This window comes from Schistocerca nitens, chromosome 1 (genome assembly GCF_023898315.1).
Source record: "Schistocerca nitens isolate TAMUIC-IGC-003100 chromosome 1, iqSchNite1.1, whole genome shotgun sequence".
Classification (NCBI taxonomy): domain Eukaryota; kingdom Metazoa; phylum Arthropoda; class Insecta; order Orthoptera; family Acrididae; genus Schistocerca; species Schistocerca nitens.
Genome location: NC_064614.1, coordinates 1,190,347,208 through 1,190,372,706, shown reverse-complemented (window position 1 = coordinate 1,190,372,706; position 25,499 = coordinate 1,190,347,208). Strand labels below are relative to the sequence as shown.

The window sequence follows — 25,499 nt, the reverse complement described above, 5'->3', positions numbered from 1 at the left end:
CAATGTCGCGATACGATAAACGGCAATGGCGGTAGGCTACAATCCGACCTTTATCAAAGTCGGAAACGTGATGGTACGCCTTTTTACTCCTTACACGAGTTATCACAACAACGTTTCACCAGGCAACGCCGGTCAACTGCTGTTTGTGTATGAGAAATCAGTTGTAAACTTTCCTCATGTCAGCACGTTGTATGTGTCGCCACCGGAGCCAACCTTGTGTGAATGCTCTGAAATGCTAATCATTTGCATATAACAGCATCTTCTTCCTTGTCGCTTAAATTTCGCGTCTGTAGCACGTCATCTTCGTGGTGTAGCAATGTTAATGGCCAGTAGTGTAGTTTAGGGGCAGCGAGAACTCATCGGGAGATACGGCGCGGCTGAGGCTCGTGCGTGCACACGAGGCTAGTAGCGGCCGGACCCCGCGAGCAGCAGGTGACGAAACAGCGAGGCGCGGCCAGACGCACAGTATATAAAGCATGGCGGGCGCGCTCCTCTCCAGATTCGCTCTGACCACCACTCACACCATGTACAAGGTAAGCGCACCACACTGCTGCCGTACACAGAGCGCCGTGGCACCACCACTGGCTCGCGCTGAACCTCGTTTTGGCCTCTGTTGACTGCTTTGGATGGAAACCTGCGCTAAATCTTCTATCGCATGGATCGAGCAGCTAACAATTGTGCTTTGTGCTCCGTCCGTCGCGTCTCGCTTAATGTTTCTGGACCAGCGTATTTACAGCAATAGCTGGCACCCATAGAAGTCAGCCGGCCGCGGTGGCCGTGCGGTTCTGGCGCTGCAGTCCGGAACCGCGGGGCTGCTACGGTCGCAGGTTCGAATCCTGCCTCGGGCATGGGTGTGTGTGATGTCCTTAGGTTAGTTAGGTTTAAGTAGTTCTAAGTTCTAGGGGACTTATGACCTAAGATGTTGAGTCCCATAGTGCTCAGAGCCATTTGAACCATAGAAGTCGAGCGACATATATCTAAGTGAAAACCCCAATTTCTGTGTCAAGCATTTTACCGAAGTCCACTAACCTGCTGACCATTTTTCCACTTGACGTTTTGAGGGGAGGGGGGGGGGGGGGGACTACAACAGGACGGTTCAAACTGTCTAGGAGTGTCCCTAAGGTATTCTCCGCAACATGCACCGATTGACAAAGTCATGGGGTACCTCTTAACCTCCTTTTGCCTGGTGTAGTGTAGCAGTTCGATGTGGCACGGATTCAACAAATCGTTGGAAGTCCCCTGCAGAAATACGGACCAGGCTGCCTCTATAGCCATCCATAACTCTGAAACTGTTGCCGGTGCATGATTTTATGCAACAACTCACCTACTGAATACGTCCCCTACGTGGCCAAAGCATTCGCACGTATTGTGCAGAATTTTCTTCAGACCAGTCACGAACAGTTGTGACCTGTCACGTTGTCATCCATGAACATTCTATGGTTGATTGGGAACATGACATACACGAATGGTTGCAGAATGGTCGCCAAGTAGCAGCACATAACCATTTCCAGTCAACGATCGGCTCAGTTTGACCAGCAGACCCGGTTCATTTCATGTAAATACAGCTCACACCGTTATGGAGCCACTACCAGCTTGTACAGTGGCTTATTGACAACTTGTATGGTTTAGTGGGGGCTAGTATCAGCTCCTAAAGACTGAAATCGGCACTCATCTTACCAGTCCAGTTTTTCAGTCTCTTAGAGTCCAACCGACATGGTTGGAGAGACGGCGCAGGCTATGTCGTGCTCAAAAAAATGGCTCTGAGCACTGTGGGACTTAACATCTGTGGTCATCAGTCCCCTAGAACTTAGAACTACTTAAACCTAACTAACCTAAGGACATCACACACATCCATGCCCGAGGCAGGATTCGAACTTGCGACCGTAGCAGTCGCGCGGTTCCGGACTGAGCGCCTAGAACCGCTAGACCACCGCGGCCGGCGATGTCGTGCTGTTAGGAAAGACATTCACGTCGGTCGCCTGCTGCCATAGCTAATTAACGCCAGATTTCGCTTCACTGTCCTAACGGACATGTTCGTCGTACGCCACACACTGATTTCTGCTGTTATTTCCCGCAGTGTTGCTTGTCTATTAGCACTGACAACTCTACGCAAACGCCGCTGTTCTTGGGAGTTAAATGAAGGCCGTCGGCCACGTTGTCCTTGTGAGAGGTAATGCCTGAAATTTGATATTCTCGGCCCACTCTTGACACTGTGGATCTCGGAATATGAATTCCTTAACGATTTCCGAAATACAAAGTCACATGTGTCTAGCTGCAACTATTACTCCGCTTTCAGAGTCTTGCGGTCATAATCATGCCTGAAACTTTTTCGCATAAATCAGCTCAATACAAGCGACAGCTCCGCCGCCGGCCGCTGTGACCGAGGGGTTCTAGGCGCTTCAGTCCGGAACCGCGCTGCTGCTGCGATCGTAGGTTCGAATCCTGCCTTGGGCATGGACGTGTATGATGTACTTACGTTAGTTAGGAAGTAGTTCTAAGTCTAGGGGACTGATGATCTCAGATCGCACAGTGCTCAGAGCTATTTTTGAACATCTCCGCTAAAGCACTACCCCTTTATAGCGTGCATGAGTGATACTACCGCCATCAGTACATGTTCATATCGCTGTCGCATGACGTTGATCACCTCAGCGTACACCAACTAAAGAGGCACACGTTTGAAATCCCTCGTTTATATCGATATCACTATCCAGTCTCAATTCGTCTGTTATGTTCCAAAATCTCCCAGACAAATTCCGAAATGATTCCTTAGATACAGTTGCAGCAATTCGTTTCTGCATTCATCCGTTTTAATTGGTGCACTAATGATTTTTCTGAAGACTGGATCCTCAAATTCGTACCTTGAGGACGTTGCCTCTAAGTATCTTTGGATAGTTTCAGGTGCTCTCCATTCTAATTTTAAAAATTTCGATTTACTTCGACTCATAAATGCTAACTGAACTGAGACATGCCAGATTACACTCCTGCCGGCTCAGAACATAGAAAGGGAGCACCTTCACGTCTGTTTACTAGGGTTGTGCTCGGAGGATCACAGTGACACAATGTCCATCGAGTTGTAGGAAGCCAACAACATTTTGAAGTATCATTGTCTTGCGTGACCACATACGCCTCTAATACCTAACTATTCAACATAGATACTGCCATTTCTCAAATTGACCCGTCTTTTAACTCTGACGTTCATCGACAGTTGAGATTAATTATTTCTTTCCCTGCTTGCTGCAAGCTTTTTTGCAGAAACCGCCACCCACAGTTGTCCACTGGTAGGTCATTTCTCTGGTTTCTCCAGGTGCTACTCACTGTTAATCCCTTATACCTTCCCAATAATCGAAGTAATTTGTTCACTGTTATGTTTTGATTTTCCTTCTCTTCTATTTGTGCTTCGGTACGCTGACGATGTGTATATACTGTCACTACATTAAACTGGTCAACTGAGGTCCAAAAATTCTTTCTTCTCTTTAGGTTTCTATACACTATTTACAGATATTAAAGCTTGGTATGAAATCTTCAGATAGTGTCATAAGATGGCAGTGTGCACAATATAATGTATTTTGATAGTTTTGTTCCGTGCCTTTAACAAAATTCGTTGGAAGAATGCACTATGTTTTCGTGGGTGTTATTGGCGACGAACTTCTTGCACGGGTGTGTTTTTTCCTTTTCTGATTTTTGCATTACTTACTATTACAATTTTATTGCGAACCGTCTGAAATCGTTAAACAGCGTTGCTTTCACCAACTGCTAAGCTTCTTTCATTTAATGGGAGATCACATATCAGTCCTGTGTAACTTACTTTGAAACACTGTGTCGTGCATTTGGTCCTAGCTTACTGCCAAATATGTTGCGTCGCTGACGGTATGCAGCTACTTTACTTTCGTGTCCTGATCTTCCACTGATTTTGTACAGACGTTTTCCGTTTCTATTACAAAGCTTACTTTTGATACGCTTTTTTAGGCTCGTGTATCTTGTGACTGGTCGGCGGTCGGCGACGTTTTGCTCTCCTGTGCCAGCTTACTTGTCTCAAAAACATGGTTCAAATGGCTCTGAGAACTATGGGAATTAACTTCCGAGGTCATCAGTCCCCTAGAACTTAGAACTACTTAAACCTAACCAACCTAAGGACATCACACACATCCATGCCCGAGGCAGGATTCGAACCTGCGACCGTAGCGGCCGCGCGGTTCCAGACTGTAGCGCCTAGAACCGCTCGGCCAATCCGGCCGGCCTACTTGTCCCAGAGTACAACTTACACGCTTTGACCTCGATTATTCCTTGGATCTACTTTTACACTCTACAGCTCCCTCTAGCACGGCGGAAACTGTTGCCCCATGTTTTAACACACGTCTTAGCACTCCGTGAATATTGTCAGTATTTTCCCATATGTTCATATTTTAATAGTGATTAGTAGACTGTTCTAACAAGAACATCTTCAGATGTATCTTGTCTTATTTTACAAGTTCAGTTAAGTTGCAGCATTCTTCTATAACACCACATCTCAAACCACTTCTGTGCTGGTTGAAAAGATAAAGGAAAATACAAATACTATTCATTTGTTGTTATAACAATCAAACTAATTACGGTTATCAAGATTTTCAAACAATAAATATCTTTCATCAACCACATTGTGCGCTGGGCAGTCCTTGCAGTATGGTTCAAATGGCTCTGAGCACTATGGGACTTAACATCTGAGGTCACCAGTCCACTAGAACTTAGCACTACTTAAACCTAACTAACCTAAGGACATCACACACATCCATGCGCGAGGCGGGATTCGAGTCTTGGAGTATGGAGAGATGTTGTACGAGATGGCATTTCACAAAGAGCAGCAGTGGTAGTGTGGCATTTTGACACAGAGTTAGTTTACAAACCCGCGAACTGTAAAAGAGCATCTTTAACGTTGTTTTCACAGACGAACTAAAAACGATAGCGTTCTACAGTGTTGTTCGTAAGTTCGTGCGGGATTTCAGGAAACGTCTGTGCGGGAACTTACAGACTTACAAAAAGGAATGTCACGTACACTATCCGATCAAAAGTATCCGGACACCCGCAAAAATATACGTTTTTCAAATTATGTGCACTGTGCTGCCAATTACTGCCGGGTACTCCATATCAGCGACCTCAGTAGTTTATAGACATGATGAGAGAGCAGAATGGGGCGCTCTGCGGAACTCACGGACTTCGAATGTGGTCAGGTGAGTGGGTGTCACTTGTGTCATACGTCTGTACGCGAGGTTTCCACACCCCTAAACATCCCTAGGTCCATTCTTTTCGATGTAATAGTGAAGTGGAAACGTGAGGGGGACACGTACAGCACAAAAGCGTGTAGGTTGACCTCGCCTGTTGACTGACAGAGAGCCGGTCGCGGTGGTCTCGCGGTTCTAGGCGCGCAGTCCGGAACCGTGCGACTGCTACGGTCGCAGGTTCGAATCCTGCCTCGGGCATGGATGTGTGTGATGTTCTTAGGTTAGTTAGGTTTAAGTAGTTCTAAGTTCTAGGGGACTTATGACCACAGCAGTTGCGTCCCATAGTGCTCAGAGCCATTTGAACCATTTTTTTGACTGACAGAGACGACCGACAGTTGAAGAGCGTCGTAATGTGTAATAGGCAGACCATCACACATGAATTCCAAACTGCATCAGGATCCAATTCAAGTGCTATGACACGCAGAAGGTAAAAAAAAACTTGGATTTAATGGTAGAGCGGCTGCTCATAAGCCACACATGACGCCAGTAAATGCCCAACGACTCCTCGAGTGGTGTAAGGAGCGTAAAGATTGGAAGATTGAACAGTGGAAAAAAAGGTGTGTGGAGTGACGAATCACGGCACATAATGTGGCGATCCGATGGTAGGGTGTGGGTATGGCGTTTGCTCGGTGAACGTCATCTGCCAGCGTGTGCAGTTTCAACAGTTAAATCCGGAGGCGGTGGTGTTATGGTGTGGTCGAGTTTTTCATGGTGGGGGCTTGCACCCCTTGTTGTTTTGCGTGGAAATATTACAACACAGGCCTATATTGATGTTTTAAGCACCTTCTTGCTTCGTACTGTTGAAGAGCAATTGGGGGTGGGGGGGTGGGGGTGGGGGGAGGCGAAGTGGATACACGACAATAACATCACTGTAATGGACTGGCCTGCACAGAGTGCTGACCTGAATCCCATAGAACACCTCCGGGATGTTTTGGAACGCCGACTTCGTGCCAGGCCTCACCGACCGACATCGATACCTCTCCTCAGTTCAGCACTCCGTGAAGAATGGGCTGCCATTCCCCAAGAAATCTGCCAGCACTTAATTGAACGTATGCCTGCGAGAATGGAAGCTGTCATCAGGGCTAAGGCTGGGCCAACACCATACTGAATTCCAGCATTACCGATGGCGGGCGCCACGAACTTGTAAGTAATTTTCAGCCGGGTGTCCGGATACTTTTGATCACATAGCGTATCAGTGATTAGAGAAACTCTTCACTTTCGATTCATAATACGTGCCGTGCCGTAGTTGCAGTGCGCATCAGTAGGAGTGCTAGAATATGTAGACATATTATCCACTCCATATTGTCGCTTGTGGTTTATGGGCGAACAGCAGTGATGTTATCACTCCATACGGTCACATTGAATTACTTCGCGTCTACAGATACCTACTGAAACGTGGCTGTTTTCTGTATATCTTGCAGTTTTCATGCAGTCGGATTTTGAATCGCTGGAGACGTAAATAATCCTGCACTGCTAGGACTGCTAATTTACTTCGACAGTGAACGATGACTGGGGTGTTAACAAGTTATGGCTTGGTTTGCTATGTGCTCTCTTTCTCTCTCTCTCTCTCTCTCTCTCTCTCTCTCTCTCTCTCACACGCACACACTCTCTCTCTTTGAGGTTAATGACATGTTAAGCCACTGATGCTGTATGTTAAATGTGCATTTATTCAGTTAAACAGAGTGTAGTGATCAACCTCACCAGATCATGTAATCAATCAGTCTACGATTCACAAGTGTAATATACTCCGAAGCTAATGGTTTCCACTTTTGCTGGCTTTTCCAGTTTTGAAGGCACAAGGGAATCCGTATCCGGTATGCTATTTATCTGACATTTCACACATCTGATTTTTACACGGACTGGAACCAAAATGGAGAACAACCCATGAAAAACATATTTTTGAAAAATTAGAAATGTTACCCTACTGCTCCGAAATTATTCTAATGGCACCTCCGCAGGCAGAAATATTGTTGAGGGGTTATCATTGTATATCGGTGCTTTAAACTTACGTAAAGAAATTCGTCGTCCTCATCCGAAATGGGTCCGATTAATTCCATGCAAAGTGAGATGGTCACAGTATGCCCCGTGCATATACGAAGTACGACGCCACCACTGACCGTCCCGTACGTTACAGCTCGCAGTCTTCGCCGCCGTGCTGGCCGTGGCCCGCGCCGGCTTCCTCGCCGCCCCCGCCGCCGTCTCCTACGCCGCCCCCGCCTATGCCGCCCCCGCCTACGCCGCCTACGGCGCCCACGCCGTCGCCCCCGCGGCCATCACCTCCCAGCACTCCAACATCCTGAGGAGCTTCGGCAACCTGGGACAGGTGTCCACCTACTCCAAGACCATCGACACGCCCTACTCCAGCGTCAGCAAGTCTGACGTGCGCGTCAGCAACGACGCCGTCGCCCACGTGGCCGCCCCCGTCGCCTACGCCGCCCCCGCCGTCGTCAAGGCTGCCGCCCCCGTGGCCTACGCCGCCCCCGCCGCCTACGCCGCCCCCGCCGTCGTCAAGGCCGCCGCCCCCGCCGTCGGTCTGCTGGGAGTCGCCTACTCCGCCGCCCCCGCCGTCGCCCACATGACCTACAGCAACGGTCTTGGTCTCGCCTACGCCTGGTAATCTGACCTCACCTCCTAGCATTCCGATGTGATGATTCAGAGCACTATATTTATTTGTAATTTATTGTGAAATAAATTATAATATTCTTACTTACTGTGTCCCATTCTTTGCTGACTAACTGCCCTTTTCCTTTCCTTATAAACAGACCTTGAACAGCAAACACTATTTCGCTATGTCTTTTCAAGCTCTTATTTCTGAAATGGCTTCAGTCCCAAGCTGGCCACAGAAGTTTTCGACCCATGGAATGTTTTTTAACGTGAAAAATACCAAGTCGCACTTTGTTTACCAGTCTACATTAAACTGTATGTTGCTGGACAATGTTTGGAGAAAGGCGGGGGAATTTTTCATCCAGTAGGACTATGCCAAGAAAGGAACTGTGATCGTGATACCATTCTTCAGGTTGATGGTAGTTTTACTACAAGTCTGCCTCAGTGATTGCCTGAGACATAGTGGGATTATGTTCAATCGTACTGGTGGTAACTGTCGTTAGCAGAACAGATGTAATTGTATTTGTACTCGGCATTATGAGAACATTTCAGTAGATGTATGGAGCTGCGACTTTTCGAATAGCACAGTGTCCCACAATATAAAATATTCTCGGCCTTTTTGAAAAATAAAAATTAAAAATAATTACCACTGCATTTACCACATTTCTTACACATTGCAGAAAAATTCATCCACTTCAGGCGTTCACGTCACACTATTCGTAGATAAGGCAATAAAAACTGCTTCTGTGTTGGGCTCAGTATTACTCACTTCCTATATCATCTCGAACTTTCTGGGAAACCTTAACAGTAACATCCATTTCATCATAAAAATACCAATGAGCCTATTGCAGCATTCAAAATAAAAAGAAAACACCAACTGTTCTCATGAGACACGGTGTTGCCTATGAAACAGCTACAGATTTGGATGACGATCGATACAAATATCGATACAACAAATTTCTCTTAAATGTACCTCCAAACGCGCTGGAGACATAGTTTACTTCGTGATCACCTAATGATCACTATACAGATAACTTACAGGATTGCAGCTGAGTAACGCCGTCGACAAACGCAGGTGACCATCTTGTCATTTTCAAGGCAAAACTGCAGAAAGTAAACATCGATTTGCAAGGCAATTCCGGAAAGATAAAACACACACGCGCACACATACTGCAGACACTAGCGCCACCAAACAACCAAAGATGAGCAACGTCGGAAGTTATCGACAGTGAAAATTACTGAACAATGGGTGAGATAGCATTAACTCTGTTCCTCAGGTTTTTGAGAAAGGAGAGGGCAGGATTCAACGCAGAAGTTTAAGAAAAAACCTCCACTTATATTTTCAAGGTTACTTTCTGATTTAATCTCAGCTCCCAATAGCCGGAAGCGCACGCCAGAATTTCCGCGTTGTTACACTCCATAGGATGATCGGTGTCAAGACAATGTTCTGCAATATCCGATTTGCTTGACTGTTGTAAAAGTGTGTGACGCTGTTCCTCAGTACAAAGGTCCTCCGCAGTTCTGATAGTCTGACCAACATATGGCATGCCACAACTGCTAGAAATACGGTAGACTCTTGCCTTACGCAACCCAGACTCATCCTTAACATAATCTGAAAGGACCCTAATCTTAGGCGGACGTCGGAAAACACATTTCACATCATATTTCTGCAAAATACGACCAATCCTGTTCGAGATTCTCCCTGCGTAAGACGGTAAGGCCGTACACTTTGGTGTCAAAATGGTTCAAATGGCTCTGAGCATTATGGGACTTAACATCTGTGGTCATCAGTCCCCTAGAACTTAGAACTACTTAAATAACCTAAGGGCATCACACACATCCATGCCCGAGGCAGGATTCGAACCTGCGACCGTAGTGGTCGTGCGGTTCCAAACTGAAGCGCTTAGAACCGCACGGCCACACCGGCCGGCTCTTTGGTGTCAAATGGTTCAAATGGCTCTGAGCGCTATGGGACTTAACATCTGAGGTCATCAGTCCCCTAGACTTAGAACTACTTAAACTAACTAACCTAAAGACATCAAACACATCCATGACCGAGGCAGGATTCGAACCTGCGACCGTAGGAGCAGCGCGGTTACGGACTGAAGCGCCTAGAACCACTCGGCCACAACGGCCTGCCCTTGGTGTCAAATTGGTATTATTATCACCCGTGCACGATTGGTCGATAGCGCAACGCGTGTCTGATCTGTCTTTCACTATACGCATTCTGACGGAAGGTGACCTCAAGGTGGAGTAACTCAGCTGATAGACTCTCAGGGTCTGAAATGAGTTGGGCCCCGTGAACCAAGGCACGAAGTACGCCTTCACGCTGAGCCTCTAGAGATAAGTCAGCGTGAGCAGGCTTCCTATAAATAGCACGTCCCAACGTACCACCCACCTTCCTCCTGAGCAACATATCAAGGACGGGAAGGCACCCATCCTTTTCCACCTCCACTGTGTAACGAATGATCGGGTGGATTGATTTCACGTGTTCTAAAAAGTCGTTCAAATTCTCGCTGTCATGAGGTCAAACAAAAAATGTATACTACATACCCGAAAAAACACGCAGGTTTCAGAGCCGCCGACTCCAAGTCACATTCCTCGAAGTCTTCCATAAACAAAGTAGTAATACAAATAATAACGGACTTCCCATCGCAATTAAATCTCCCTGCTCGTAGTAGAAGTCACTGAAAGGAAGTGGAAGTCAACACATGCGAAAATAGGTTCGTTAATTCAGCACCAAACCTGGTATTAATTAACGCTGGTGAAGAGAGAGACCACATCAGTACTTACTAGAATATCAGAGTTATTCGAACGCATTCCCTCTAATCGACGTAAGAAATCCTCAGAGTTCTTTGTGATGCTCAAACCGACCGACTAGAGAGCTCAACAATGTGGCATGGTGTTTTGCCAGTGTTACTGGCAATCGGACGAAAAGGAAAGCCTCGTTCGTGAGTCTTCAGAAGACCGTATAATCTATGGAAAACAGCACAATAAGTATTAAGACTCTTGATGCTCTCCTGCGTCAAGGAACACGTCGGCATTGCTGGGAACGAAAGGGCAGATCTCGCACCCAAGGAGGCGTGTCTCGGTCAGCAAGTATTTCAGTGTTGTATCCCCCTGCACGTACTCACCTCACTATTGAGCTCACGAGTCATGAGTCGGTGGGAGCATGAGTGGCTGGAAATGATTGACAATAAGCTCCGTTTAGTGAAGCCCACAACGCGTGTGTGGTGTACGCCCTTCCAGCCCCGTAGACGGGACGAGGTTCTCCTCCCTTGGCTTCGGATAGGCCACAGCCCTATGAAGCATGGCTTCCTGCTCCGGCGAGAGGACCCTCCAATGTGTGGTGCTTGTGGCGTCCAGGTCACTGTGCGCCACGTTTTATTGAATTGCGTTTTATTTTCTGACCAGCGGGCCGCGGCTGACTTACCGGCGGATCTGCCATCTCTTTTCTGAAATACGCAAACGAATGTAGTTAAAGTTTTAAATTTCTGTGACTTGTCTAATATTTTTACCAAGATTTTAGGTAGAGGGTCTTAATTCGTTCTCAGGATGACTGGCTCGCCCATATTTTACGTAACGGGCCACCCAGTGACAAATTCCTGTGGCACCCTTGACGCTCCTTTCTCGTTTTCCTTACGTTTTGTTTTCTTATACAACATTCTGCATCTTTACCCGCTTTCTTTGTGTGTATGCTTCCATTTTACTAAATTGGTCCACATTCGTTTCTTTTAATGTGTGTCAGGGCGCTGATGACCTCGACGTTGAGCGCCCGTAAGCCCCAACACACACTCATACACATACATTTCTTCAGGAGCCTATTAGTCTTCCTCTCTACAGTTGTTGCGGCATCAGCACCGATCCTGTAATAGGCTGAATCAGTGAACACTGCATCTATTGAACGTAATGCTACTCGTCCAGAACAGTTATAGCATTTCCCTTGTCCGCGTGTAAAATAACTCCAAACGAAAGTAAAGTAACCCTCTCTGCTGCTGAGATATTACTTTTGGGTGGACGTGCCCCAGTCAACACATGATATGCCTTCACCTAGCCTCCTCTGCAGCCTGAATAGATAGTTTAAAAACAACCTGTTCAATAGAGCTAATAAAATCAACCACTACCTAGCACGGAATAAGCTGCCTCGTCAAAAGCTTTCTCCACGAGGTTTATTACAGAACATAATTTGAAGCTACATGGTCCTTGCAACAAATTCTATATTGGCCAAACAGTAAGAAACTTTAAAACCCGTATTAAAGAACGCATTGACTGTTTCAGACCGGATAAAGCTAATAATTCAGTTGTAGCAAAACATATAAATGAAACAAGACACAGTGTTGCAATAGATAACGACCACAAAGTACTTCATACTTTGCAAGAAAGCTGTAGAATGGACATCTTGGAAGTAATGGAAATATTCATCCATGGCCGTAAGTCGCAAAATGAGTTTCTAAACGAAACGACAGAGTTAAGAAACTTCCTGGCAGATTAAAACTGTGTGCCGGATCGAGACTCGAACTCGGGACCTTTACCTTTCGCGGGCAAGCTACTACGTCTTCACTGCAGAAGCCACGGAAATCTCATAAGTGCACAAGTCGGCACTACGAAATATTTCTATCTCCGCAACGATGGGTTCGTCGCACTGTACTGTCCAGCACTCTCTCATGTCCTCTCCCGTTCTGGCCCTCGCGCCACACCGTCCAGAACTGCCTCTCCATTCACTTCAGTAGTCGCCTCCCTTAGTAATCAGCACTGTGATTGGCGATAGTGCTCCCGTCATGTCTCCAAACCAATGCACACTCATTAACATTTTGAAACACATTCAAAATACTGGATTTACATTTAAATAACTTGAAATTAAATAAATATTCTTACGGCTGGACATAAACAAATTAAATAAACATATATCAAAGGAATAGATCAATAGGTAGACCAGTAGCCTAATGTATCTGTGCTTCCTAAAACACAGTAAATAATTTACCAATTTCTTCATGAGTAGTGTATATCAGATATAAACAAAGATATACATGAATAAATATATTTATAAGCATGCTGCTACCGTTCTTTCGTGTAACTGTGGAGTACTTACGTCCTGATGCGATCGATAGTAATCGGCCACTTTGACCTCCAATAACTCATGTACTATTCAAGTTACATGCCTGTAATTTATGCCAATTTAGGTTTACACTAATAGATTTCTAAACAAATATCGATCGACAAAATCGGATGAACAATTTAGATTTTGGAAATTCGTTGCTGGGTGTTATTTGTATAATTTATCGTCAGATACTAAACTTTAACCTAATAAAGATATTGAAAATCTGACTACACTATCAGAATCGTCGCGCAAATATTGCTAAGGTACATGTTTCTTTTTGAGGTGTCATGATTCATGTGGCTACTATTAACTTCTATACTAACCGTGAATGGCTGCCATTAAGGTTTCACGAAGTCCGCCATCTTTGGCACTCCCAGCATGCGTCCTTCATCGACACAGCGTCACCATGGAATTTCCAGCCACGCGGCCGATGGACAGGCCCCAGCGTGACCACGCCAACTCCGAACTTAGAATATTTTGAAGGCGCCACAACTCTCCCATTACCTCACACCTTTCTTACTACGAAAGAGAGGAAAACAAACTGATCAGGGACTGCTGTGGACAACGTAACAATAACCCTCAGAGAAATAGAGATGTCGGCGAGTACACGGTGAATGTATCACGGAAATCCTTCGCTAGATTTCTATGTGGAAGGAAGGACCGATGTAATATCACATTTTATTACGGAAATAACTGTGTCAGATACTGTTCTCTGTGTGGGAACCAAAGACGTTTCTCCTTGCGTAACATAAGCGAACTTTCGCTTTCTCTGATTTTTACTATATCTGTTCTTAAATGTAATGTTAATGATTCATATTTTAATTCACTTATAATTGTGAATATTACGAACTACAACTCGATGGAAAGGGTGAAAGCCGTATTCAAGGAAGAAATAAACGAGTGCTCATGTCTGATAAATATTAGGTGAAACTCGAACGTAAATATCACTCTTTCTAATCATTCTACTCACTATGGAAAGTTTCAGCTACACTACGTCGACATGGAGTTGGAAACACGCTGGAGAGATTGGCGAACGTACCTGTACATAAACACGGGGAATTTCAACGGACTCAACAACATGCAACAAGAAATCTGTCACGGCTCTTTACCAACATATTACTACACAACAAAAAACACACACACAAGTCGTGTTTAGTTTCAATGGACATTTCACTACACCACTCGAAAACCAATAATACAGGCTGATGTTGTCTATAAAACCATAAAATACAATAAAAATATACCGTGACGACGACCTCAGGGACGGTGGGCAGATGACAGAAGAAAAACGCAGGGGCACTATGAATGTGTATGGTTTTTAATGCATGGAAAATTACAGAGGAGGCCGTTATCCATCGGCAGATGTCAGATGATTGATAATGATGATGAAGATAAATATTATGATGATAATTATTTGCGGTGTGTTTTGTCTGTCACTTAATTCGTAAAACTTTGTCACAGGCCCGCATCTCGTGGTCGTGCGGTAGCGTTCTCGCTTCCCACGCCCGGGTTCCCGGGTTCGATTCCCGGCGGGGTCAGGGATTTTCTCTGCCTCGTGATGGCTGGGTGTTGTGTGCTGTCCTTAGGTTGGTTAGGTTTAAGTAGTTCTAAGTTCTAGGGGACTTATGACCACAGCAGTTGAGTCCCATAGTGCTCAGAGCCATTTTTTTTTTGTCACAGTTGCAACTGCAGTCCCATTTGGATGTGAACGGCTTCGCCGCTGAGTGATACGGCGACGCGTAGTGAAGCCCCTTTTGTGCTGAGTCCTCATCACAACCTCTTTTGTGTTTACTCTCACCAACAAGTTCTTGAAATAAATTTTACTTCGAATATTAATAGTTGAAATTTCTAAAAGTAAACAGCATTACGGAAAGGCACATTACAGAACTTTTTTGTGTGATGTATTTCGAAATAACGCGTAACAAAAGATCCAACATCAAATTTTTTACAACAGTAAGACGATTCTTTAGGTTTTTGTTCTTGCTGTACATGATGCATCACCCCATAGGTTTGTGTTGCTTAGATGACGACTCCACGGTGCTCGGAAAGTGCCTTTCTCGAAGCCGAAGTGGATTTTCCTCCGTCTGATGCTTTCGTTTCTTGGTGGTGTGTGTCTAAAAACTCGCAAACAGACTGAGCTGAAAGTCGGTGACTGAAGTATCCTTTACGGTACAAACCACGTAAATAATGCGGGCATTCAGCATACACGCGTCTGAGGAATGAGCAAAGAGTTTCTTTTTTTGTACGAGTTCAGAGTTTTCTGAACACATTCCGTTGAAGTAAGCAGCACGCCGTATTTGACCAGTGCAGACATAAATTTGTCGTGGTTCAACACAGGTATTCGTTTAAATTATTCGGTATTACCAGCGGCTTTCAATAAGTAATGTAACACATCCTTTCTCTGAACGCAAGTTGGTTATATTCAGGAGTCCAATACACCACATTATTCCCCACTCTTTTGGCTGCAAAATCTTATTTTTCAACGCAAGCCACATTACTGGGAGGGTGCGTATGCTCGCATGGTACTACTCTACTGATCGACGCCGGAGCAAACGTCTTGCAGCAGCAATAACCTCCCCGTCACCGATGTACTGCCTCCCGAGGGGTGCATCCTTCATTGGGACAAACGGATGGAAGCTTTTTGTGGCCTTCTGTTAGGCGTCGAGGAAACCATCGGCCACACACCTTTGAGTAACCCAGCTGATGGACGAGTGTCTCGGCACTACCAACAGAGACGTCCAGTTGTGCAGCGAGGTGTTTGTGATCCGTCGATCACCTCGACTGAGAGTGTCCACACGCTCCCACATTCGAGGAGTCACGGCTGTGTGAGGTCGGACGGCACACCGGAGGTCGGACAGGTTTCCGCCATCTTCTTGCGATTATGGCAGACGCCTTGCCCAACGACTCACCGTTCTTTTCTTCACTTCCAGACCTCCATAGACATTCTGTGCATGCCTATGAATATCTGCGTTGCTCTAGTTTTGCACCAAAAGAATCGCAATGACAGTTCTCTTCTTGGAACCCACCTCCGTTAAGGACGTAATTTTGAAGTCTACTATAGCGCCGCCTCGAAACTATAGGGGATGAAGAGGGAATATTCCACGATGTCCCACAAGAAATTCCACGATTTTTTCACATGAAACTGTGTTGCATTAGTTATTGAATGCCCCTCGTGTATGATCGTAGGTGACTATTAAAAAAATGAACGTTGGTCAGTGTGCAGTGGAGACGTACGTCGGAAATTACTAGACTCTGCACTTCTATTTAAATCGACATAAAAGTTTTCTGGGTATGGTACCGCGTCATAATGTAAAACCTACTGCTGCTGGAGATAAACCAACGTTTCGGCCACGGTTGCAGCGGCCTTTTTCTGGGTATAATGGAGCGTTCTAGCTATGCAGTGTCCTTTAGATTTTGTTGTTACTATTCACTGCTCATGCCATTACATCATAATTTTAAAATAGTAGTTAGTTTCATTGGTCAGTTAAGGGAGAAGGAGAGGGAACTTTATTTTAATAGGTTATTGCGGTGGAGGGAGAACGTAACGTCTGTTGTCTATTGGTTCTTGTGTTTTGCGGCATGATTGGTGGTCACCGTCGAATGAGAAGTTGGCTGCTGTTTACCAACAGCTGGACGTCGGCCGCGCGGCGGCAGTTACTCGCCGGTGGTGCTCTTGCCTCGTGTTGACAGTGCGGTCTGTTGGGCTCTGATTGCTGGCAGCCAAGATGGTGGAAGCCATCCTCCCTGTTCATGTTGTTAGGGTGTTTAAGTATTTCGATGGCCTCTCTGATTTTGCGTTTCATCATAGCTCGCTGCTTGGCTAACACACAGGCTTCGCTGAATTTTATTTCTTTTCCGCAGTCTTGGTGATGTTCTGCCACTGCGGATTTGTTGTGTTGCCCTAGACGAATATAGCGCTCGTGTTCCCAAATGCGCGTTGCTATTGGCCTACCAGTCTCGCCGACGTATGCCTTCTCCACATTCGCATTCCACCTTGTAAACGTCTGCAGTGTGTAATGCATCACCCTTGTCCCTAGTGGAGCCGAGCACGTCCTGGATCCTACGACCACAGTAGAAGACAGGCTGCACCCCACCGCGGCCAAAGTGCTTGCCTATTCGGTCAGTGACGTTTTTCAAATAAGGTAAGCGCACTGTTGGCTGCAGTTTGTCTACTTCTTGCTCATCTTTCTTGCTTGTGTTCGTCGACAAGGCTGTGTGGATCGATTTATGGCTGTAGCCATTGGCTAGAAACGTTGTGCGTAGCCTTTTAAGCTCAGGTGTTATGCTTTGAGCATCGCTCAGGCGCTGCGCACGGATTGCCAAAGAACGGATGGCAGAGTTCTCCTGCGCTGGGTGGTGGTAGGATTGGGCGTGCAGATACCTGTCTGTATGTGTAGGCTTGCTATATACTCTGTGCCCCAGTGTGCTCTCCGTTCTCCTGTATACTTCGACGTACAGAAATGGAATTGCACCATTTTTTTCTACTTCGAGCCTGAACTGTATTTTCCCGTGCACATTGTTCAAATACTCGTGAAACTTTTGCAGCTCCGTTTCACCATGAGGTCATATCGCGAACGTGTCGTCCACGTATCTGAACCAGCAACGTGGACGTAAAGGAGCTGAACTGAGGGCCGTTGCTTCAAAGGCTTCCATGAATATGTCGGCTTCCAGCGGAGATAGGGGAGACGCGCATTGTTTCGCTGTCTGCTCGTAGTACTTTCCTTGCCATTTGAATTACGTTTAAGTCAGGCAAAACTCAACCAAGTCGCATAAGTCTGGCGGGAATTGTTCCTAAAGGATGCGGATAATTTCATCTACTAGCACGTTCGTAAATAGTGACTTCACGTCACAGCTGACCATGATGTCGGTAGGTAAAATTGTTTCTCCCTTTTGGCGTCCTATAAAGTGCGTCGAGTTCTTCACATAAGAGTCCGTCTTACGAACTATACGTCTTAATATGCAGGCTAGATACTTTGCCAAATTGTAAGTAGGCGAATTGATCCCATTCACAATTGGCCTCAAAGGATAACTTTCCTTATGTATCTTTGGAACACCGTAAATTCTAGGACAGACTGGTACTCTGGGTGTTGTGGCGTAACAAGACACCCACGCCACTCGGAAGTAGCCGAAAGGCACGTGCTAAACTCACGCAGGCTAGAGAGAGGTCTGAAACAGGATACGTAATGAATGCTATAAAGAAAAGTACGTAGCTTCTGGAATACTTAACTTTAATCCATCCTTGTTGTACATCGCTCTTGACGAGACAAGTGAGACTCTTTAGATACAAGCTATGTAAGGCTAATGGCGCCTTGCTAGGTCGTAGCCATTGACTTAGCTGAAGGCTATTCTAACTATCTGCTCTGCAAATGAGCGAGGCTTCGTCCGTGTGCATCGCTAGCTACGTCGTCCGTACAACTGGGTCGAGTGCTCGTAAGTCTCTCGAGACCTGCCGTGTGGTGGCGCTCGGTCTGCGATCACTGACAGTGGCGACACGCGGGTCCGACATGTACTAATGGACCGCGACCGATTTAAAGCTACCACCTAGCAAGTGTGGTGTCTGGCGGTGACACCACACTCGGAATTCAATTTAAATGTTGATAATGACTGGAAGGTAGCATATGTACATTGACAGTACGCCAGAAAGCCGAGAACGGGAAAGACTACGGATCACGCCCATAGTTTGCGAGGTATCAGTGTCTTGGCGTGTATTGGGTCTAGTTTAGGGGCAGCAAGTGCTCGGGGCGGTGCTGGGAGGTGGGGCGCGGCGGAGCCACGTGCGTGCCCACGAGGTGAGCCGCGGCCGGACCTTGCGCACGGCAGGTGACGAAACAGCCAGGCGCGGCCAGACGTATATAAACGCATGGCGGGCGCGCTCCTCTCCAGATTCGCTCTGACCACCACTCACACCATGTACAAGGTAAGAAAGAGCGCCATAGCACCACCAGTGGGCTCGCGCCGCACCTCTGCTGCTTGCGGCAACTTTGTTTGGGGAAGCTGCGCTGCTCGTTGTGTCTGGTGTATCGAGCAGCTGATACTTGCGCTTTGCACTCTTTTCGAAGCATCCCACCTGATGACTTTGGACCAGTGCATTTACAATAGGGCCTCGTCATCCTACTGAAGTCATTCAGTCGACGCATGAGTGAAATACATGACTGCAGTGTCACGTACGCCACCGAAGTGGACCACTCCGCGAACAATCTGGCTGTTTTCTCACTAAAGATTATGGGAGTTGCTGTCGGGCACTTACTATGAAGATTTATCCCTGCACGGAACATCTCACGCTAGATATCGACTGAAGAGACACCTCGTGAAACCACCCAGCGTGTTTCTATCATTTATTTTTGTCAAAAATTCACTTACCATCCTGTACTATCCTCCTCATCCCAGAGTAGAAATTAATCGGCCTCAGTGACTGGTATTTCAGTATCTGTCTTCCCCTACAGTTTTGACTCTCCAGCTCCCTCGACTACCACGGAAATCTGTCCTAAGCTCTTAGCACATGCCATATCATCCTGTCTCTTCTTCTTGTCAGTGTTTTCCATACATTTCTTTCCTCCTCATTTATCTGTCGGTCAACCTAATTTTCATCATCCTTCTACACATGTCAAAAGCTTCTATAATCTGCTTTTCTGGTTTTGTCACAGTCACTTTCATACAGTCCTGTGCTCCAGATGTACATTCTCAGAAAAGTCTTCCCCAAATTAAATCGTTGTTTCATACTAGTAGTCTTCTTTTCGCTATAAATGCCCTCATTGTCTGTGCTAGTCAGCTTTTTATGTCCTCATTTCGTCCCTCGTATGTTCGTGTTTTTACTTCGAAGATGGCAGGACCCCTACATCAGTTTCGTGGTCCCCAATTCTGATCGTAAGTTTATCGCTGATCTCATTTCTGCTACTCCACATTACTTTCTTCATTTTTCTGTTTACTCTCACTCCATATTCCGTGCTCTGACTACAGCTGTTTGCTGAATACAGTACTTCCGTTTGTTGATCTACTTTGGGACGGGAAATTGACTAGGCCCAGTCGGTGAACCACAATTTTAACTCATAGACTGTTTATTAATGAAGAATCAAATTTTATCACACTACTAAAATAAGTCCTGACTATTACTGTGTGCTACAGTTCCACCTTGAAATTAATGAAGTAGAAAGACCCTAAAATTACGTCCTACTCACAGAGTGGCCCCAAACAGAAGTGGCACGTTTGACGTCTTTGTTTGTTGTGCTTTCCGAAAGGCAGTGTTGGCGTCAGCGATAAACTTTGTATGTTGCATTCGTATCCCGTGCAACAATTAGTAAATTTAAAGGAATTGTAGCCTTTACATCCCGTAATTCTTCCTCGCTTTCATTGCTCATCGTTGATATCCTTTCGACCTGAATTTTAATTCCTCTCTTTTCTATCTTTTATTTTTGTTATTCTATTTTCGATGTACAAATTGAACAGAAAAGGAGAAAGAATGCATCCCTGTCTCATTCGAACATTCTCTTCTTGCTCTTCCATTCCTACTTGGTTCTTACACATATTGTATGTTACCCATCTATCCTATGGCTTACATCTATTTTCTGGAGAATTAGGTGCTTTCATTGTTTTTCAAAGTCAGCTGAGACACATTCTGAAACGCATATTGTATGTTACCCATCTATCCTATGGCTTACATCTATTTTCTGGAGAATTAGGTGCTTTCATTGTTTTTCAAAGTCAGCTGAGACACATTCTGAAACGCTTCCCGGCATACGGACATATCCAATCGTTTTCCCATTGATCTCTATCTCAGTTCATGTTCTGTCTCTAGTGATTTCCTTGTCAACGGCTCCCTGACGTTCGTGTTTGTATTACTTATAATGGAACCTCATTTCTTCCACCGCTAAATTCGTTTCGATACTTGCTTCGCCATCATCTGATTCGTCCCGTAAACATCAAAGGGAATAAGGTACTTCAGATTACGTTATACCCACCCCCATCTTACAGGACTGCGGAGTGGACTTCTACACTCAATTACTGCAGTTTCCATTACAAGAATACCATTATCATCATTCTCTTATGAAGACAAAGCCATATTTGTGCTTCCACATTTCATAAAATCACAGCCGCAGTCCAAGACACTTCCTGGATATCGGTCGCAAAAGTGGGTGTACACACTGATAAATGGAAATTATGAAGGCAAATGGAGGACAGGTCTTTTCGTCTCTTCCTGCATAAATTTACAGAAATCATTCGATGAGACATTCTAATTAAAATCTGGAATACTTTCAATCCAGTATGATTGCCCTGGTCTATGTTTTAACAATGACTGTCGATACATTTCATAAATTTCATTTTGTGTGTTGGGGTTGGGTATTGTATATGCGAGTCACATGGCTGGCAGCGTATTTATCTGTGCACGGTGTCGGTTTCTCTCCGTTTACAACATACTTATCGGGAAGAGATTCGCGACTACTGAGTGGTATTAAAATTATCCATTAGCTTCCACAGTCTCAGTCACAGAGTTTATACGGTAATTACTGCGCTCTTTCAACAAGACTATCGTCACATGTACGTAGCTGCATACATAAGACATAGCGATTTTGTTGACAATCCACAATACCATTATAAACACTAATACTTATTCCTATGTCCACATCTTACTGCGCGTGTGTATCCATTAGTATGGCTGTTATTTCTCAGATTTTATTTTTTCTTTACCTATCTTCCACTTTGGTGATATTCTGCGAAGATGTGGGTTGTGCGTAATTTGGGCCCAATAGGAAAAGGGAAAGAGGCGCGCTTCGGCTCCAGCATTTACAGAAAAGGATGATGAAAAATACGAATTCAACCGTTATTGCGGTGATAATGGATTCATTACAGGATATAAACATATTAAAGCAATTAAAATGTTATGAAATTTTATATATGTTTATTCTCCAGTCTCAGTTGCACTTTTTATCAATATGTCTAGTTTCGATCTCTCTCTCGGTCATCTTCAGATTTGCGTAGTTGCGTCAGCAACCTGTCCTGTCTATATCGGAACAACCACATCAGAATAAATACCTTTGGCCATCCATCTTACCTGATGAAGCGCAGAACTGCATTAAGTGGTGCTTTGAGAAGACCAAAATAGCTAGTGTGACACCTTGCCACATAGTTAATTCAAACACTCAAAAACTGTGAAAGGAAACTATTAATAAAAGTATTGTACTTAATAGGACTATCATGTTCAGTCAAAAGTAAACGTCTGGGTTGGTGCGATTTAGATCGTAAGGGGGTACGGCTCGGCTTGCTTTCCACTCCCTCTGCCTGTCTCAGGATCACCGACATGTCACATAAAACAACCATTCCGTTAGTTCATTCATATAAAATGCATAAGGTAATCAGCTTGCCTACATTACGCAATGAATCAATTTGTCATGCAGAAGTAAAATTTTGCGAAATTAATGGTTATCCATTTACTTGTATTTTCTTGTGTCAAGAGGAAGCTGTATTTCTTTATTGCATTGATCCGAAATTCACACAGCTTCTTGTGACGTGGAATGGCACCAAACCAAGTTAAACAAGAGCCACCTCAATATGCATACATTTAGATAAATTCAAAGCACCAGTCTGCGGTGCTGACCAAATAACAATTTTGCTGACTTTATTGTGTACCTGGACAAACGGTGACTCCCGTCCCATACAGCTCGCCGTCTTCGCCGCCGTGCTGGCCGTGGCCCGCGCTGGCTACCTGGCCGCCCCCGCCGCCGTCTCCTACGCCGCCCCCGCCTACGCCGCCCCCGCCTACGCCGCCTACGGCGCCCACGCCGTCGCCCCCGCGGCCATCACCTCCCAGCACTCCAACATCCTGAGGAGCTTCGGCAACCTGGGACAGGTGTCCACCTACTCCAAGACCATCGACACGCCCTACTCCAGCGTCAGCAAGTCTGACGTGCGCGTCAGCAACGACGCTGTCGCCCACGTGGCCGCCCCCGTCGCCTACGCCGCCCCCGCCGTCGTCAGGGCTGCCGCCCCCGTGGCCTACGCCGCCCCCGCCGCCTACGCCGCCCCCGCCGTCGTCAAGGCCGCCGCCCCCGCCGTCGGTCTGCTGGGAGTCGCCTACTCCGCCGCCCCCGCCGTCGCCCACATGACCTACAGTAACGGTCTGGGTCTCGCCTACGCCTGGTAATCTGACCTCACCTCCTGGCATTCCGATGTGTCATGATGTGATGATTCAGAGCACTATATTTATTTGTAATTTATTGTAAAATAAATTATAGCATTTTTAAAACGTGTCTTGTTGATTTCCATCTTCCTCTTCCACTCCTTACACCATTACAGTAGCCACTGATTGCGAGGAACTTCAGAATCCCTTATTTTAGTTGTGATGTGGCCTTTAACAATTTCATTATTTACTGGTTATCAAACATTAATGCCAGTTCAATTGCCAGATTCTTGTATCTGGGAAATATTAAAGTTCACGAGAAAGTAAGCAAAGTAGAAGAAACGGACACTTAAAGTTCCAGAAGTCCAGAGTTAGTCATAGCATGCAATCAATGTGTCTTACACTCCATAAACCACGGTAACACATAAAACACAGAGAAAGAAGGCAAAGACTGTAGCGCACAGTCCAAAAAATGGTTCAAATGGCTCTGAGTACTATGGGACTTAACATCTGTGGTCATCAGTCCCCTAGAACTTAGAACTACTTAAACCTCACTAACCTAAGGACATCACACACATCCATGCCCGAGGCAGGATTCGAACCTGCGACCGTAGCAGTCGCTCGGTTCCGGACTGCGCGCCTAGAACCGCTAGACCACCGCGGCCGGCGCACAGTCCAAGACTAGCCCACTAGCCTGATTCCAGGTAGATTGTAGAGTGCAGCCTTCCATCACCACGCCACTAGAAGGGGAGGGGGGAGGGAGGGTATCCAGTCCCTCACCCCAACCGCCTTTTACCCAAGATTACACCGGTACTCATTTCATAGCATACTGTGTGAACCTATGCCTTTCCTGGATACACTGGAATGAGGAAAGATCCCTGCTCCTACCCAGGATCGAACCTGGAACTACCATGGCCGTAACAGAACACTATAACCGCTAGACAGAATGGAGGCTGCATTAGCTCAAATATCCAAAGGAAATGTTACCGATCCTATCATCTGTTGTCGGGCACTGCTAATCAAGTCCCGAGTGCAACGGAGCTGAACAGTGACCTACTCAGAGTCCAGCGGCAGTGGTGATGGGATGACGGTGGCTTAGTATAGCTCCTGATCATCTGCTTGATGTGGCTGTATGAAGAGAAACTACCGTCTGCCATGTGGGCTGTTATATGACTTTTTTGTAAGGACAGTCAAGTGAAAAAGATACAGATGGAACAGGTAAGTAAACTGCTTATTATTTCAAAAGCAATCGCCATACATTTATCCCACTGTGGGACATGAGGGTCAATAAGAAAATAAATAAAAAAGATCACAGTTCGAACAGGCCTTCTAGGCTCAACAGTACTGACCGACTGCTGTGTCATCCTCAGCCCTAAGGTGATGGGTCCTTAGCACTAGGATTTCACCCGGAACAAGTCCCGCCGGTTAACGCCCCTCCACGCCTATCTATAGTGTAAGGATCTCCCCTAAACAGCCGCCGGTTCCACAAACTGGAAGCTACATCAAAGTTGTTATCGTCACAGTCCAACACGTTACACTGTGATGAGATTCAGTAATGATAAGAAATTTTTTCTGGATAGTAATATAATATGCATGTACATTATTACAGAAATAAAAGTATTTATAGAGAATTGAAAGCATCGCCAATAATAGAAAACAAAAAATAACGTGATCTTATTTAAGGGCAATAAGGACAAATTTTCATTAACTAATTCACTTTTTATAATACGTTTATTTGAGGGAAACAGCAGAGCAAGCATACAGTGCGAAGACAATGGTCTTGAATCTGTCATGTCGGCAGTAAAGCAATGGCTGCAGCGGACTAACTCTGCTGTCTAAAATCAACGTTATATAGAAATAAGTGGAAGTCGTTTTGTTTATGTAGGCCCTCATAGTAGCACACGAAAATTGAAGAATATAAGAATGTCATAAAGTAGAAATGCTTAATGAAAGCAGTAAGACATTTGCTTATATGCCATATTTCGTTGGTATTTGCATGGGTAATGGATGAATTTTAACTTGTAAATTCTTCTTACGCCATGCCTGCGCATTATAAACGAGGTTATAAAGAGTTGTGGCTGTTTCTGTGTGATTAATGTCCTATATGCTGTTGCAAACGTCTCAGGAAAAAAACCTGTCGTTATTCTTTGTCCTGTCTGTTTATAACAAAAAGATTTATTAATTTCGTAAATGTCATTCAAATCATTTTTTAAAAATAATAATGATGATGTGTATGTTTGTCCCAGAGCAGTTATGGAGGAAATAAATGCTTCAGTGTTTCACGGCTGTAAAATGTCCTTCATGCTGTGCTAGTTCTTCTACCACCCCTAAAACTTTTCAGCAAAACTATTCAGTGAATAACACCCAAAAGCAGCTTGGATCGATCTAGCAAGAACAAAGTAATTTTGATGCCAGCTGGAAGTATAGTGAA

The 25,499-nt window shown here is 45.4% G+C and overlaps 1 protein-coding gene across 2 annotated transcripts; it reads left to right on the top strand.

Annotated features, from left to right (window-relative positions):
* Positions 1 to 517: 517 nt before the first annotated feature.
* Positions 518 to 23,194, top strand: LOC126239462 (cuticle protein 67-like). 2 transcript variants are annotated; one of them, XM_049947863.1, is made up of 2 exons: positions 518 to 533; positions 22,610 to 23,194. In XM_049947863.1, exons 1-2 carry the CDS (start codon positions 525 to 527, stop codon positions 23,090 to 23,092), a joined length of 492 nt encoding a protein of 163 aa, XP_049803820.1. In that variant the 5' UTR covers positions 518 to 524; the 3' UTR covers positions 23,093 to 23,194. The 2 variants fall into 2 exon arrangements, with proteins under 2 accessions (XP_049803820.1, XP_049803819.1); XM_049947862.1 differs by lacking the exon at positions 518 to 533 and adding an exon at positions 18,859 to 18,874.
* Positions 23,195 to 25,499: the final 2,305 nt, after the last annotated feature.